The sequence below is a fragment of the Maylandia zebra genome, linkage group LG16 (assembly GCF_041146795.1).
Source record: "Maylandia zebra isolate NMK-2024a linkage group LG16, Mzebra_GT3a, whole genome shotgun sequence".
NCBI lineage: Eukaryota > Metazoa > Chordata > Actinopteri > Cichliformes > Cichlidae > Maylandia > Maylandia zebra.
In genome coordinates this window covers 30,060,515-30,078,725 of record NC_135182.1, presented here as the reverse complement: position 1 = coordinate 30,078,725, position 18,211 = coordinate 30,060,515, and the positions used below count along the sequence as shown (strand labels likewise).

Sequence of the window (18,211 nt, the reverse complement as noted above, 5' to 3'; positions counted from 1 at the left end):
TCGTCTTTTTAAAAAAAAAATGTTTCTGTCTTTTCTTCTCTCCTTCATCAAGACGATCTCACACTGTTTTGATAATATTGAAGTCGGTGCTCTGGGTAGTCCAGTCCATGTTTGATCACGTTCCGTTGGCTTTTACCTTTTCTCCCTGTTTCGCTGCAAAGGTTTCTTGACAGTCACCCTTTCATTGAAACAATTTCTTATGCCGTGTTTGTGAACTTCCGATGGATCAATGTCCAGGTGCTGTGTTGTATATTTTTCTGTTTCCTTTTGACACAGCTAGCTCTTTCAAAATCACCTAGATGGTGCAAAAATACTATTTTTATGTCTGTCAAACTGTTTTATCTTTGCAATTTTCCATATATTCAACCAAAGAAATGCCAGTAAAGACACAACGCTGGTTCATCCTTTGTTGCCTTTTTATCCCCGCATTTTTCATTGAACAGTGTTAAATTGTGTATTAAAAAATGCCATTGCTTTGAAAATGGTTGTGTACAAGAAGTGGACTTAAAAAGAGTGAAAAAGCATCCTGTGTGCAAAGACAGACTTGCTCACAACCACTGTGAATGTTGTAGAAATCCTCACCAAGTCATTCACAGAATCCTTTTCGCTGGGTTGAAAAGTCTGTTGTGTCCACAAATGTTCCTCCTCTAAGTTGATAAGGTCAGTAAGTACAGTAGTGCCTGAGTGTGCGGGAATTATTGTCATAAAAAAAGCCACAGCCAGTGAAATTGCTGCTGTGCTACTACTGCACTGGCACATGTCACATTCTAATACTGACAGTCCAAATTTTCTCTCCATACTGAAGTTCAGGTTTTGGTGTACACCTACCATGACGAGTTAACTGCTGTAGCTGCAGTGTAGTGACATTATTATTTACTTAAAACCTAAAAAAAAAAAATCAAATTCAAAGCTGGCTTCATCTGACAAACAGAGCCTCATCTCAAGGGAGTCCTGCTCAGCCTTCAGATTGTGAGAGTGCAAAACTGTGTTTCACCACATATTCACCGTGGCATTCAGAGGGTTGCTGTTTCATGTGGTCCATTTTACAGTCAGTGAGAAATGAGAAGAGCAGAGAATGGCCGAAACCATTAAACAAATTGCTTTCATTAAAATGACAATTGAAGTTTGAGAAAACATATGAGGCCTGGCTTCCCTTCCCACGAGTGCTACCACTTACTACAGTAACAATATGTAGACAAATTAAAGTGTCTTACTTTATATTATGACTGCGAAGATCTCTGAGAAAAAGAAGCTGAAGTCTGAGGGGGATAATTGAAAGTTGCCATTGTGACTTTCCATTCACTTTCAGTCCATAGATCACCTCATCTAAAAATAAGTTACCAGTGCTTGTAGAATCTTCCTACATGAGAGCTCTGTGTCAAAAATGGATCAGTTAAAGGTAGGTGAGAACACTGAGGTCAAATTTATTATTGTAATGCAGATAGCAGATATGAGGCCATGTATACCACATGGCATTATGCATGTGTCAGTAATCTGAACCAGCACGAGGTATAAACGTTGACCCATGGTAGTAATTAGCACAGAGCCAATTCTGGAAACACAGTGTGACCTTGTGCCCTTACTTCAAAGCACTGGCATCACTGTGTATCATATGAACCTAGAGAATTGTGTTCTGCATACATCAGATTACTCTGTGTTAATAGTCAGAGTTTTTAAAAGTTATTCAGTGAAACTCTGTTTTTTGACATCTTTAAAAAGATGGAAAAAAAACAAAGTCTTGGGCTGCGTTGTCCCTGAAAGTATAAACCTGGCAGGTTGGGAGGCAAAATTTACCCTGCATGAAATAAAATAAAATACACACATGATGTGGGTGGAGTCACCTTACAAGAATGGTTATTTCCATTTAACAAGTGTTCCAGAAACAAATGGTTTGAAATGTTTTCTAAGTTAGTTAAAAGCCAGAGGGTCTTGGCTAGAAGCATTACATAGCTTCACAGTGCTGAAATCCTGGATCATGTGGCCATCTCTTTGCTTTTTGCTCACAACAATAACAGCCATTTTATTTTTTGCTTTTGATACTTGTTTAAAATGTATTTACCTTTAAAAGACGGGAAATTAATGTTACGGCAACCGAAAACACCCCAGCTCCATTAAATACAATATCATAAAAAAAAAAGCGCAGAGAGGTACACAAACAAATTAAACATTACAAGGAGCCTGACAACTAAGTGTAAATATATAACTTAAACTTAATATATAACTTAAAAACGTAACCCTAATTATTAAAACTCGTAAATACAGGCATTTTCGTCTCAAGTAGGAAAAGACTGGTGTCCTTGTAACAGTTAACCTGAAAAAACAAAACAAACTTTGTTTGAACTGCATGTCGATGAAATCATACACAACGTGGAAAACTCACGACGCGTCACATATTCAATTACCAATAGGAGAACCTTGGCCCGTACGGGGATCGAACCCGCGACCTTGGCGTTATTAGCACCACGCTCTAACCAACTGAGCTAACCGGCCACGCTGCAATGCACATTCACGGTGGTTCCGCGGGTGTTAGTTTGTTTTCTGTACAGTGAGCACTATACGAATTATTCTTGGCTGCTTCCTCTCGTGACAGTGTCCTTGGCCCGTATGGGCAGTGCTAACTCTGCTGCCAGCTGAATCCTGCACAAACAGTGAGAATAACCCAAAACTCCAAACCCTGGATTTCACATGAGCCAGTGTTTCCTTAATTCACAGATGTCGAACTCCAGGCCTAGAGGGTTGTTTTCCTGCAGGTTTTAGATGTGTGCTTGATCCAACACAGCTGATTTAAATAGCTAAATTACCTCCTCAACATATCTTGAAGTTCTCCAGAGGCCTGGTAATGAACTAATCATTTGATGGAGGTGTGATGACCCAGTGTGATATCGAAAACCTGCAGGACACCGGCCCTCGAGTTTGACCCCTCAGTCACTAAACTTCCAGTCAGCTTAATACTACATTAATTATTGATATAAATCGAATTAAGCACTCTTTACTTAGTTTAGGCAGTTTATGCACAATAGTTTGCTGGACACACATCTGTGTGTATATCCTTATGGTCCATTACCTTTTAGTGTTTGTGTTGACTAAACCTGGTGGATACTGTCATGCTGGTTCAGTGCCAGTCCCTGAGAAGTATCTTTAAGTTCACAGTTCCCTTTACATGCTGCAAATCTGTAGACCGAGACAGACTTAAAAGGACACACAGCAGCAAATGTAAACAGACGGGCAATTTTCATGCTTGCAGTCGTGTCCAATGTGGCATTTTCAAAACAAAGCAAACCATGCCATGAAATAAATGAGATCCTTGCAACCACAAAAGTGCAAGGAATGGCCCCGATGTCCAGGATTTCACACTAAATCACATCAAATGGCTGCCTCTCCCTTCCAGTGCCAGCTACAATAAAAGCTGAAATGACTACAAAGTAAAGGAGAAGTGCACATTTCAAATTATGCCTCAAAACAGAACAGAGAGGCCTTATACAGGCTTTTATTTTGCAGCAGTGAGGAACAGATGGCAGCCAGATATCACATCACAGAATAAAAATGTCCGTGAGCTCTCTGATGTTAATTAGAAAGCATCACTTTAGAAGTTTATTATATTTAGCAGAGATGTTAAAAAAAGTTTGTGTGTTTAAAGTTTTGCCTTCCACCGCCAGGATTAAACTGCAACTCGTTTCATTTTCCAGAACAATTTATGTGATTTTGGGGTATAAATATCCATTTGCTCCAATATCAACTTACCTGGTGGTCCATAATCATACATAAATACAGGGCTGCTTCCTCATATTGGGCCACAGAAGACAACAAACTTTCATTTACAGTGAATGTTGACTCTGAAATACAACACCAATTACAGACAAAACTCAGAAGAACAGTACGAGAAATATAGAAACAGCAAAATATTTATTCACCAGTCAAAACATAAAATTTCAAAATGAGGTCTCCGTACGGTGATGCATGCATGCCAAGACTCCTGTTACCCGATGACATTTATATCAAGGCCAACTTTAAATGCTAAAACAGAAGGAGTGGACTGTACAAGCTGGTTTGTGTATTTCTGCTGGGAGGAAAGAATTAGTTGGTGACGGGAAAATGAAGCTTCCTTTGAAAAACGGCCAAATCTAGACATCAGGTGGGTTCGCGAAGAGCATAAAAATGTACAACATCACAGTCTGAAATTTTCAACACATCAAGAGCAGAGGGTTTATTAGTCGCTGAACATAAATAGCTATGTCCCAGAGAAATCATGCAAGATGATGGGGGGTGGGGTGGGTGTACGTCTCAACCAGGGCTGCAGGAAGGATGAAGAGTCTTGTATTCTCCCTCAGTACCGAGTGGGTGAAAACGGGTGGCAGTGGCTGTGGTGGGTTATCAGTTCTCAAGAAAAGCCACGTAGTCAGTGAGTCTGGCCAACTGCTGCTCATTTGGAACCAACGAGACAGGGGGAGGATCTGTTGAAGGAGAGAGACACGGAGGAGGAGAAGTTGAGTCAGAGGGAGATTCCTCTTGTGCCAAATGCTATCGATCTTCTTACATCCTTTCAGTTTTAGCTCTTTAGCCCACATGCTCGGACTCTGAAGCTCAGCTCATTCGAGTTAGACCTACTGTTCACATCTAGAAGTGAGCTCAAGACTATTCCTCACCTGTTAAACAACAACTACCTGCCAGGCCAGCACAATTTTTTTACATCCATCTTAAATAGAATCGTTTCTGGTGTGAGATCAACAACTAAAAGAGCCAATAAAAACTAAGGAAGAAAGTTGGGGGATTCATGTGGGTGGGTTGGTTGGTTGCATGCATGTGTGCAGCAGATGCTTCAGTCATGCAGTAAGTTCTGATGATTACAGATAAGACAGATGTCCCCTGGTATGTCCACATAAATCAACAAACCCGTGGATTAGGCCTTGACGCTTTGAATCGCGGACATGTGACCGTGATAAAATTTGGGCTATATGGACGATAATCACATACTTCAAGAATTTCAAGGAAAAACAATGTCAGCATGACCCAAGTCCTAAATCTGTGCTCACAGCATTTTTATGTGTCTAATAAAATCCCCGGGGAGGAGAAGCCTGGGAGTTGGATGCTCCTTTTGGGTACATCCTGGTCGCAGTTTAACAGAGCAACACTGCCACCTACCTGGTTTTTTGGGCATCACCATTCTGGTGTTGGCGTCTGCCTGCCAGCCTTGGCTCACCACACCTTTGAAGTGAGGGGAAAAAAAAAAAAAAAATTCTTAATAACTTTGTATAAAGTAATGTGATAAAATTGAGAGCAAGATTACTGACTGATTAAAAAAAAGCAGATATAACATTACCCTTCACCGCCTCTTCCACAGAGTAGCCCACAAAGGCAGCAAAATCCTCCGCTGCGATGGAAGTGTACGCCTGGGCCACAAGGCTGTACGCCCGCTGCCGTGTGCTCTCTGTGAAGACATATGAGATAGGTGCATATGGAGTGCATATGAGCTAAATCTAGGCTCTGGTTCTATTTAAAGTGCACAGCAAACAGGGCAACTTGCTGGGAGCTTCCAGGCACGAGGAGAGTATGATGTTACAGCATTTTAACATGATATTTAAGCAACATGTCTCGTGTAAACAGCACTTCTAATGAGCAACAGCACAGGAGGTCACATGCTGAGACGAACAATTCTTCAGGAGTGATTTATTATATTCTAAGGAACAAAGCTCTGAGAACCAGAAACACATCAGATTATAATGAACCACTGAACAGACTGTTCATCTCATAACGTACAAAGCACAAATAATCTATATTCACAGGCTGTTTTAAATTACATATGAAACATGTACTTAAAAAGTATTCTGAATAGATCTTTCCCTCTGAGCACAACTTTATTATATTTAAAAAGCCATGTACAGTTTTACCTTCATGCTATGAAACCTGCCAGAATTACAGACTGTCAAAATACATTAAGGAAAATTATTCTGACCCAAAAGGAACTGTGGCTGGACGATGAGGCTAGTATGAAAATGTGTGTGTGGTGGTGGTGGTGGGGGGGGGGGGGGGGGGGGGGGGGGGGGCTTGTATAATTTGTTTTCACAAGCTAGCAATCATTCATGAATCACACTTTAGAGTTTTTTCCCCCCTTTGAATGATCAGAAGCCTGCAGACCAGGACCACCCGACACAGGAACAGTTTCTTTCCCCTCACCATCTCCCTTCTTAACAGTTGACCTGTCACACTGCTCCCACTGCCAGACTGCAGCTGCACCTTGTGTACATTTTGTAGTATTCATTCCACCTCATTCATTTCTGTATTTTATGTATAGAAGTTTAGATCCGTTATTTATAGTTGGTTTACACAGCTTTGTGTATGTATGTGTAATGTGTATATATAGACACGTGTGTGTGTGTGTGTGTGTGTGTGTGTGTGTGTGTGTGTGTGTGTGTGTGTGTGTGTGTGTGTGTGTGTGTGTGTGTGTGTTTTACATCACTGTGCTTGAGAGCCACCATCTACCGGAACCAAATTCCCTGTATGTGTCTGCACATATACTTGGCCAATAAACACGATTCTGATTCTGATCAGAAACATATTAAACATTTATGGTACCAAAGCTTTTTTCTTCTCGTGGACATTAAACTGGTGCAGTTTATTTCAACTATGATATATCCTATTAAAATGTTGCTCAAAACTGGTTACAGGGCTGGACAGAAACATTTTCTCCTTAGACCATGACCCTTAGTGTGGGTGTAAAATTGATTTGGCTCCAGTTTTTAAACAGAACTTAATGTGTTTTTTATTTTTCCCTCAACTCTGGAGAGGTCATGTGGATCTCTTTGGTACTCATGCAGTTAAAATCCTGGACCAGTAAGCGGATTTAAAAAAAAAAAAGCTCCAAATTTCAACCCACACCTTTGCACTCTGAGGGTCTGTAACTCTGGAAATATTTTGCATGGGTTGAATGAAAAAAGTAAAGCTGATGTACACAAAATCTGATGATTTTTGCAGGTCACTTGGGATCACTCACTGATTTCTCCATGGATTGAGGGGGAACATTGTTTTTGTCTTCTATTATTTTTACATGATTTATCACTGCCTTTGGTCCTTAATAGTGAAATCTGGTTATCAAACTATTTCCATTTTGAATATGCAATGCAATAAATTCAAGCCCAATCATTATTGCATTTTCAGGCAATAATTTGTGTTCTTCCACTGACTTTAACACTTTAAGGTAATTGATTAGTTTTATAGATATTCAGAGGCTTTGTTCTGCTATGGTCAGCTGCACTCATGTAGCGTGCATCACTGATCTCATCCCTGGGGCATCACTTAATACTGAAATGTCAATGCTGGAGAGGATTTTCCATCTTTTGTACTGTCTCACTTATGCCATAACCCAGATCTGTCACTCCCAACATGCATTCACGCATTACTGATGATGCATACATCATCAGTAATGCGTTTTCCCAACTTCATGTTTTAAGTATGAGACGTATCATCCTAATAAAACTGAACAGCTGCATCATGGCTTTAGTCTTAGTTTCAACATTGTTACATCCTGAGTAAATGTCAAGTAAGGGTATTTGTTTCTCTGTCCATCTGCAAGATTACACAACGCCCCCTGGACCAAATTTCAGAGAATGTGGTGGGAAAGGAACTTAACAAATTCTGATGCTGATTTCTTTAAAACTAGACAGTGCACTGGCCTTGGAAGAAGCTCTTTGTTTCTCACTCTGCTGACTTTGCAGATTTTTAACCTTTCTTGTGGTAATTGTATGTGTTTGGCAAGTCACTTCATCCCAGCCCAAACAAACACACAATGACACGCAGCTCTAACAGGAACTGCTCTGGGAAAATCAAACAAAGCTAGTCTTAACAAAAAAATTGTCTTTAATTCATCATACCATCTGGGTTTGCTTTAAGTGAAATCTTGCATTTGTTGTTCAGGAAACTTTGACTTGAGCTAAAATGAATTCCACAATCAAGTACACTTAATTAAAGATCTGTTAAATGAAGCATGCTTAAGCCGAATCACAAATAAGCTCACACCACAGACCCGTTGAAGACTTTATCAGCAGGCTCTGGCTTCAGCTTCCAAACTGCCCTGTTTATCTAGCCTGACTTGACGTGCTGTGGAGATTACTGTAGGAGTGACAGGGCCTCAAAAACAACATACGCTGGCAGGTATTCGCTGCTGCTACAGCAGCTATCACGCAAGTGCCTTGGGGTTATGGCCTTTGGTGTTTTATAGCCTAGCAACGGGTTGTGTGTATACCAACAATCATCCTCCTGTCTGCTGCAGCCGTTAGCAGCAGTAACAATAACAAGTGGGATGAGAAAAGACAGCTGTGTAGGGGAAGGCCGGAGATTGTCAAGAGCGCGTTCCCATTGTGATGTCCAACGAGCTTCCTGTCCTAAATGTTACTGCTCTTATCGAAAAGAGGCAAAAAGAAGCTGAACACATGTCTTGGAAAATATGTCAACACCGTTTACGCAACAGCTGCGCTTGAGTTTTAACCAAAGTCATGACTGTAGGTGGCGTTTCAGCATGGGGGGGGGGGATGATCTGTGGGTCCAGCTCTAGGGAAGTTTGACCATTATATACACCAATTTGTTTCTTCCATTAATTTATTAAAAAAATAAAAAAAATCTTTATTTATGTAAAGGAAGAGTGCTTGAAGAATGGTGTGATTCTACTGATTGAGATCAGTGTGTGTTTGGGTTTGTGTGTGGTGGGGACCATTAAATATATCCAAAAGATTCAGGGGACCTGAACAAATAATTCATAATCATATTCTGGCGAGGTGTTCTGTCTCACTAAAATGTTACAGAAGCTTATTCTAAATAATTCTTTTCCTGAACCTTAAAAAACAAACTGTAACTGTGACTCGAATAAAGACAAAGTTTTTGTAGACAAACTAAACTGCACTGAAAACAAAAGCTTAGCCAAAAACAAACTAAAAAAAATATGTTGGACTATAAAAACTGACTGGGTGTCCTCTGTGTCGTCCCTGAAATGGAGGCCTGAGATCAAATAGCCACAATCCTTATTTATTTAAATACTGTTCTGATTCAAACAACCTCTTAAATCAAGAAATCCAAATGAAACCCATTTTGTTGTGCATCACTATGCTAAAAACTCCTATTAAAAAGAGACACAGCTTATAAAACTGCTTCTTGTGTTGGAACAACTTTCTGGCAGCTGACCATCTGTAAATTCAAATGCTCCTGACCCAACAAGGCCGATCATCTCAAGGGGTTTTTTTCTGTAACCCAGCCTCAGGGAAGATGTATATTTTTACCATGGCCTCTTGGCCGCTAGAGAATGACTTGTGTGGCAACTGGACAGGCCTTTCTTAGCATGCCCCTCTGACACTTCAGAGTTGGGTTGGAGGTGCTGAGTAAGACATCAGTGAGTGGGAGGATGGGAGTTTTATGCAGGAGAAACGGGACCTGGCTTGTCCTTCCCTGTCAGTCTATTCCAGGGTGAGCTATCACCTCTCACCATCTCACCTCTTAAAAATAGCCCCCACTTTTCACCAGCAAAGGCAAAGCAGACAGGACATGGCAAGGGGCTTTATTTTTAAATACAGTCCACTGCCAAGTAAGAGCAGCAACAGACTGGGAACCATTTGGATGGAAGCACTCCAAAAGTCTGTAGCACCAAAATAATCCTAAGTCATGTAGGGTTTTTTTTTTCCTTTTAAGCCCCATTTATTTAATATAAACAAATCAATATTTTAAGTTGGGCTTACATTGAGCTAAAAATAAAGAACATTGCTGCTTCAATTCATGCAGGTTTATTACCAGTAACAACAGACTTGGTGATTACATCGAGGTCAGTTGATCACCAATTCCACAAAAAAAGTGAGAAAGGAAATCTAAAATAACAACTATTCCTAAATACTACCTGTTTCTACATTTAACAGACTTAGAGGTACAAAAGTATAAAAAGAACTTAAGAAAAAAAGAATGAATATGACACTGAAATTAGATATTGCACTGACAGGGCAAACAGTTTCAGCCCACATCCTCTTTCACCTCCTTAATATTTCAGTCCTCAAGACAAACACTGCCCTATTTCAAAACACCTTCAAGAGTACTTAAGTTCAAAACAACTTCCAATTCTCATCATTCCTCCTCTTCTTCCTCCTCTTCCTCTGCATCCTCAAATTCATCATCATCTCCAACCACTCCAAAGTCCATTTTTCCAAGGACTCTTTCAACACGCTCCGTTGATATAGTGAAGTGGTCCATCTTCTCAAAGCCTGGCTCGGGCCTTTCTTCCCCCAGTGAGGCTTTGGCTGCATCTTTGGTCTGTGTGATAAGGCCCTTCGAAGCCAACAGGAACTCAGCAGCTCCGCTCTGCTCCAATGCCCTCACAGCCGAATCAGTCAGCTCTGAGCTGGCCTGCAGTCGCTCACCGTAACGCTGAGCCAGTGCCCGCAGAGCTGCCACCTTTTCATCTTGCTCTTTCCCAATCTGCTCAAGTAAAATGCCCTTACGCTCTTCTAGGATAGCATATAGCAGATCAAACCGCTCAGCGAGGCCCTGCTTGGCACGCTGAGCGTTTTCCTGTACAGCACGGCAGGCGTCTTCCATCTGATTAAGCAGAGACTGCAGGCGACCATTGCTGGTCACCAGCGTATCGATAGCATTACTCAGTTCACCCTTCTGGGTCTCATAAACAGTTGTTAGAGGGGCCACCTCACAGTCCTTATGCTGGCCAAACACTTTGCACATGGAGCAGGTGGGTGTTTGGCAGGTCACACAGTAGATGTTGATTTTCTCATCCTCATGTTCCTGGCACTTTGGCTCTTTGGACTCTTTAGGCTTCAGGTTGGTTTCTGTCTTTCCACTGCCACTTAGTTCTTGCTGCTGCTTGTAGATGTCAATGATATTTTCCACTAACAGGTTTCGCTGAAGCCCGTGCACACCATGGCGGTCGAGCACAACCTCAAACCGGCAGGTAGGGCAGCGAAAGACGCCACCAGAAAAGCGGTACGGGTTGCGCGAGTCATAGAGGTCACTGGCACAGCTACGGCACAGGTTGTGCTGGCAAGGCAGGATGACCACAGGCTTCGTGAACATGTCCAGGCAGATGGGGCAGCTCAGCTGCTTCTCAAGGCTATCCATGGGGCTGGGGGGCCGAACTACAGATCCTGTCCTCTGGATGTCCATTTCGTAAGTTTTATGCGTACACCTAGACTAGGAAGTCTTATGTTCTCACAAGGAGAAAGCTAAAAGCTGAGTCGCTAAAAGAGAGTACAGCGTCTAAGAACTTCTCCTGTTGGTGTGCCGTACTTGAAATGCTGATATCTATTCTGGTTGAGAGCTAGCGGCTCTGTCCTTTATACTGCACACTCACAGCTGGTGACACCCGATCCTTTCCACCAGGCATTCCTACCCGCTTGCTAGCCTAGGATCTTTTCACCGAAACTCCCCCTCCTACCCATTGCAGCATGTGTCACATGCCCCAGTGGGCGCAGAGTCCCCTCTAACAGTGACCCAAGTGGCCAACTGAGTACAGACAAACAGGGTCCATGTGACCGGCTCAGAGGAGCTCGACCTGAGAAAGAGGGCTCAGTATTATTGGTAAACAAGTCTGTGTCAAGATCCTGTGACTTGGCTGTTTTTCCATTTGATTTCTTTTCATTTATCTGCTCAATGTGCCAATTTATGTAACCGGTTCTGTTTAGTAAATGGAGTGACTGTACAGAAAAGCAATTTTCATACGTTTTAAATTAAACTAACCGGTAAAAGCAAATGGCTGAGGATCAATTATGTTTATTAAACTACCACGGACACAACATTTAAGCCTCTTTTTTCTAAATGATAATTTACCTGCTAGTCTCTTTCTTTTGCAATGCTTATTCTTCAGCACTGGAACCTGATGAGTTTAATAATAAAATCCACAATTTAGTGAGACTGTTAAATTAAATTTAAGGTAAGATGATAATATATTTTATTACTTTTTAGGTTCTCAATATATTTAATGTCTTCGTTTTGTGGCTTTGATTTAAACAGATTTATTAAAAATATTCAGATTAATTTATACGTTTGGAAATGTATTCTTTTAACACATTGATGGAAAAAATATATATTATGCAATATTCTAATTAGTGTGAGCTGTATGATGGTCATGAATACACTCAGTACATTAAGTGCCTGGAAGTACAGTCAGATTGCAAAAAAATGTAATCTTGAATAAATGCTGCAGTTCTTGACTGTTGCACATTTTTTGTTAATGTTTATTCACACATCTACTAAGCAGTTATGACCAGTGGTTGCTTAACTGTGCTATGACATACTGTTCTGAGCATTAATATCTGATCAACACACAGTGTCATAAACATAAGTGAGAAGCTATTCTTAAACTGTTGCACAATGTAATTGACACATGATACAAATGCAGCTAGAACTGTGACCATCAGATGATATAACTTTATGACCTGATGTTTCCTTTGAAGTTGAGAAGGTGATCTGAAAAACAGAAAAATATGTAGGTACGCAACCACCTTCTTAATATGCAAGTATCTTGTTGTGGTTATTTGATGTACCCTTCATGACCATGAGGGTTTCTGTTTATTTTCCCATTGCTTTGTTGCCTCATAGCCCTGACTGGGTTCAGCTGTTGCCCCCTGCTGGCAGTTATTCTAAATGATTTATGAAACTTTTTTAAAATATTGAACTCACTTAAACCTGCTGAAAGAACATGTTGCCTTAGTTCCTAGTTTCAACAGAGCCAAATTTATATATCAGATAAAGAATATTTGGAAGCATAATTAATCTGAAGAGTGTAATAACAGGTCAACGTGAGGCACGAGAAGTCAACTAGTGTTCTTAACATTTTTTGGTTACCTCTAAGGGCCTCCATGACATGAAGAATATTCTCCGACCACTGATAAGCAGCAATGGCTGTGTAGATCCCTGGAAAGTCTCTCTGCCAAATACGCTGGCCCACTGCCCATATAGCTGCTAATTCAGGATTTGCCTGCAGGAAACAAGTGAGAAGCATTTCAAACACAATCAGAATGCAACACTTGACCAGGTAGTGGCTTTAATGCTACTGTGAAGAACATTCACAGCCCAATATATATGTAACACTGTTGGATCACAATGGTTCCATCATCCTTAAATTGTCTTTTCTTGGACTTGGCAAGAAGTCATGACTTGATTGGCAGTACCATAATTCCATTTATTTCATAGTGCTCTCTTGGTTGTCTAAGCAGGTCCAAAAAGTTTTCCTGTGGGGCAAATTGATCTGCCAGGACTTAAGATCATTTTGCAATACAAGTGAAAATGCCAATTACATATGTTTTTAGTTACTTACATTTAAAGTTGAGCAATTTTTCTAGAAACATGGAACTGGTTGTGTCAGGGTGGTATGCCCTTAATATTAAATGTGATGCAGGCACCACAATGGCAAAAAGGTGATGAAAAACACAGACCATACATTTCTAACTTCTAATTTGAAGCTAGAATATAATTCCTTATTATCATATTGTTCTGAAAGCTCCATGAAAAGCCTCCAGTTGATCCAAAGCAAACAGGGACTAGAAAAAGAAATCTTTATTAGCCTCTCACCATTGGCTCCTTGTGCCATCCCTTTGTGATGCTATGATGGATCTGGCTGCTCAGTCATTAAAGGACTTCTCCAATCCATGAGTTTGTCTTTACTCATTAAATCAACCAGTCACATGACATTAACTTAGTGCATTCACACAAGACGAGACAAAGACAAAATGCTATTCAAATTGAGTATTCGAATGACGAAGAATGGTAATACAAGACACTTTGAATGGTTGGTGGTGTCAGATGGGCTGGTCTGAGTATTTAGGAAACTTCTGATCTGCTGGGATTTTTCATCTAGGATTTACACTGTATTTTCAGAAAAAAGGAAAAATCAAATGAGTGCCACTTCTTGTTGATGACAGAGTTTAGAGGAGAATGGTCAAACTGTTTCGAACTGATAGGAAGGCTAATCAAATGGGCTCCACAGTCATCATATCTTAAGCAAGTACAGCGTTTAGAGAGGTTTCAGAATAGGAGATTTATGTCAGAGATAAGCACCCAACAAATCTGCACCAACTGTGTGATGACATCATGTCAACATGGACCAAAACCTCTAAAACCAGCACCTCGTTGAATCTATGAATGCACAAAGAATTAAGACAGCTCTGAGGGCAAAAGAGGGCTCATCCAGTACTAGCAAAGTGCACCTTACAAAGTGTCTAGTAACTGTGTACATGACAGTATGAGTAGGTTTGAAAAATGTAATAAAACCAACATTGGATTTTAAAGTAAACAGCATTTACTGTTCACATTTACATGCTCAAATGTTATTTTTTTTTAGCAATGTTTACACATGTTTTAACAAGCTTACCGATTTTATTGCTTGGGGAATCCTCTTCCACAGATACCTGCCATTATTCCTGTTAGGAAAACACACAACACATTCATAATATAGATACAGGCAGTAAAAAGGGTCTCATCAACTAAATCAGCTACCTGCAATCTGAGACCCAAATATAGATTTAAATGTATTTCTTTTTATAAATACATAGAGATCAGAGACTTACATGTCATTATTAAGTAAATAGAGCGCCAGCAGCTGAGCGTAGACCTGAGGTGTTGCAATGCCCCCTGGAGCCTGTTACAAAGAAATGCAGGTGTGCGATTAAACATTGGAACTAAAACAAGCGGAAAACTGAACAAATGTTACTTCTCAGAGAAAACGGGTTATTATTATTGTCTTATTATTGTCATAATAAAGAAAAAATAATAGTCGCTGATGTTCACCCAGCCAACAGCAAGCGTCCAGTTAATAGTTTTAGCTCCTGCTAACATTACAGTACTAGTCTCGCTCATTTATTCTTATAATATAAACTGTCAGTCCGTAGGCTGCATGCAGATAGACAGACAGACTGTCAACACAGATAAGACTTAAAGGTTCTTAAATCAAACACATGACCTGCAGATATGTTCCAATTTAACGGAGAGATTATGATCGCTAACTTCCTACTATCTGCTGACAAGTAAAGGCAAAGGTAAAGCAAAGAGCAGTCCAACATGAACACGTTGCTACAGCCTATATCTCATTTTTAACATGAGAATGTTTCGCCTACGAGAAAACGTGTTTGATAAGTTAATTTCACAGAGCTTTAAGGTAGGCTACACACAGGCTAGGTTTCGTAGCCAGTAAGGTAGCCTAATATATCTAAAAACCGCAGCGTTCCCATCCTGCTTTCAAAGCCACAAAATCTCTGCGACCTTCCTGTTCATATTTAAGATCACAAAGTCCTTACCTCAAGCTCTTGGGCTTCACACTGCTCTAATAGTTTATCAAAATTTTCCTCCATAATCACAGCAGTAGGCATGATGATGCCTAGCTGTTGCACCGGAAACTTCTGCTTCTACTTCTTCTTCTTTGGTGTCTTCGCCGTATTATTACGAGTCCGACGTCGGGTGTGTGATCACCCGCGTCCTCTGCTGGCCAAAACGCAAACTACAGTGAATCCTGGGTTGTGCGAAATCCTCTAAATAAACCCTAGACAAAGTGAACTAAGGTGTAGGTTTATTAGGTTATGTTGTGGTGATCCTCGGGTTGAGGGATGGGTGTTCATACTAGAGTGTAAAATTAAAACCAATGGAAGATGGACAAGAAAAGTTCAAAGCCATCATGTCTTCAGCTTAGAAAAAAGAGAAAGGAAGAGGAGGAGAAACGAGCACAAGATACAGGTAAGCAGATGTGTCATTGGATAATGGCAGGTCATGTATTCTGAAACAATCAGAATCAGAATACTTTATTAATCCCTAAGGAAATTATGTGGGTTACATGCTCCAAGAAGAAATGGTAAAAATAGTAACAGTAACAGACTAAACTCCAAACAATACATTATGTTACAGGTTTTAATATTAATTAATCATTGTCAATTGTTGATTTGTTCTGTTCTCATTGTATGATGAATTATGATGGCTGTTTGGTGGCTGTTTGCATACTAGGCGCACTCTCTCTCTCTCTTCATATGTCTGTGTGTGTGTGTGTTTCTCTGGTGAAATTCAGCATGGCTCCAACAACAGTTTTATATTTATGTACAATCCTTAATATGTTTTATGTGTATGTCTGTCTGTGTGTGTGTGTGTTTGGGGGGGGCAGAGGGAGTGTTTGCCCAGGGAGCCACACAGGCTAGGACCGCCACTGGGTATGTGAATCATATGCTATGGCCTCATTTTTATTTATTTTTTTCAAAATGGAGATCTTGGACTCTGCTGGACTCAGAGCTGTGGCATTCTGAAAAAAAGATTACTAAAAATTAAGTACTTGCCATTGGTGACAAGGAAAAACTTGTCAGTTCAACAAATTTCACCCTGAAGCTGCCCTAATACATATTTTAGCTGTATGACAAACATGTCTGAATTACACAGAGGAAGACTGCAATCAATGCAATCAAACTGTTTATCAGAGGGATATGTGTGATTTTTAGAACACTGGAGCCTTACATTAGCAGCCATAATGTTAGCTTACAACCAGGTGTTGTTTTGCTGGCTAGTTGTCACCTGTGCAGAGAGGACTGTTGTGTGTGTAATCTCCCGGGGTGGCTGTAGCTCAGGTGGCAGAGCAGGTCAGCCACTAATCAGAAGGTCGGTGGTTCGATCCCAGGCTGCCTCCTGACTGCATGCCAAATATCCTTGGGCAAGATACTAACCCCGTGTTTGCCTACTGGTGGTGGTCAGAGGGCCTGGTGGCGCCAGTGTCCGGCAGCCTCGCCTCTGTCAGTGCGCCCCAGGGCAGCTGTGGCTACAATGTAGCTTGCCATCGCCAGTGTGTAAATGAATGGGTGAATGACTGAATGTGAAGCGCTTTGGGGTCCTTAGGGACTAGAAAAGCGCTATACAAATGCAGGCCATTTACCATTTCTGACAGTAAGTAATTGTCCTAATATCAGGAATAAATAAGCACATTTATACACTTTTTGTGTGGGCAAAAGATTAAGAGGAAAACACTTTAAAAATAATCTAGAAAACTCCTACAATGTTCATCAAACACATAACTATACTAAGATTTTTGTGGACAATGAAAGATGATGACAGCTTTTTACTAGATTGTGAAAACGTGATACTTGCAAACAAGCTTAAATATATTATAAACGGGCAAAATCTTACAAGCTATGTATAACAAACTGTTGTTTCTTTAAGTAAATTTAGAGTTTAATGAGTTTTATTCATATAAAAGTTCTTGTCATTATTATTAAATGCTGTAGTTTGTCAACTTTAAGATATACATGCAAGTTTACATTTATTGGTACTTCTACCAGGGAAACAATCACTCTTTAAATAACACTCCCAGTGCTGAGAGATACTTTTTTTCTTTGAATTCACTAATGATCTTCCTGTGATCGTGTGTACAGCGTCTCTTTATGTCTGTCTCCACGTTGGTTGGGTGTGGAGTAAGTGCATATGAGAGCATGAGGGTGGGAATGGATGTTTGTATATGTGTGTGCCTATATTTCTGTGTCTATATGTCAGGTTGGGTGTCAGGCGCCACCTCTCTGGGGACATCTCAGGCCCTCCAAGGTTTGGAGGCCTATCTCCCCCTACCACCACTTCCCCTGCCAGTGGTGGACTCCCTCAGACATGCGTTGGTGGTTCTTTGTGTCCGGGGATGGGCGTCCAGGTACACACCGGCTCACTCCTTGGCGGCCGCTTATCGGGGCCTAGAGCCTGGGGCTCGCTCGGGCCACTTCGGAGGTGGGGTGCCCCCGGCCTCTCGGCCTGGGGCTCCGTCACTCCCAGCCCGGCTGGGGGCCGGCGGAGCTCACGGGCGCGTCACTGCAACTCCCCCTGGCTTCTGCTCCGCGGCTGCTGAGTGAGCCCTCATCTCTCCTCAGCTCTTTCTGGGACAGTGGCGCGGCTGCCCCTCTGTTGGTCTTCCTTGGTCTCTTGTGTTCTGGGGGCCTCTGGATGTCTGGAGTTTTGATCTCCTCCATACCTGCTTCATGCCCTAGAGGACGGGGCTGTGGCCCCCCCACACCCTCTAGCAGATTATTACATGAAGGAACCTTTTAAAAAAACAAAAAACAAGCGCGTCCATGCTCACAGGTGTACACACGGGTGATCACACCCACAAACTACACCCTTTTTGGCTCCTACCTCAAAGCACACTGTGTTCTGTTGATCTTATGTGCTGCACAATAATGTTTAACATTTAGTATTTACTGTCATATTCCCATATATCATTGTGATGTTG

General features: G+C 41.1%; 2 protein-coding genes and 1 non-coding gene across 3 annotated transcripts; all 3 read right to left on the bottom strand.

Annotated features, from left to right (window-relative positions):
* Window positions 1-2,416: 2,416 nt before the first annotated feature.
* On the bottom strand, window positions 2,417-2,490 carry trnai-aau (transfer RNA isoleucine (anticodon AAU)). Its single transcript has one exon. It is a non-coding gene; the product is annotated as a tRNA-Ile (tRNA).
* Window positions 2,491-3,884: 1,394 nt separating this feature from the next.
* cops8 (COP9 signalosome subunit 8) lies at window positions 3,885-15,424 on the bottom strand. The gene is made up of 7 exons (XM_004563079.5): window positions 15,270-15,424; window positions 14,544-14,614; window positions 14,348-14,396; window positions 12,823-12,955; window positions 5,318-5,425; window positions 5,140-5,202; window positions 3,885-4,451 (listed from the first exon to the last, which is right to left on the bottom strand). The coding sequence occupies exons 1-7, from the start codon at window positions 15,339-15,341 to the stop codon at window positions 4,372-4,374; spliced, it is 576 nt and encodes a 191-aa protein (XP_004563136.1). The 5' UTR covers window positions 15,342-15,424; the 3' UTR covers window positions 3,885-4,371.
* On the bottom strand, window positions 9,746-11,358 carry trim63b (tripartite motif containing 63b). Its single transcript, XM_024800530.2, has one exon. The coding sequence runs from the start codon at window positions 11,140-11,142 to the stop codon at window positions 10,093-10,095; it is 1,050 nt and encodes a 349-aa protein (XP_024656298.1). The 5' UTR covers window positions 11,143-11,358; the 3' UTR covers window positions 9,746-10,092.
* Window positions 15,425-18,211: the final 2,787 nt, after the last annotated feature.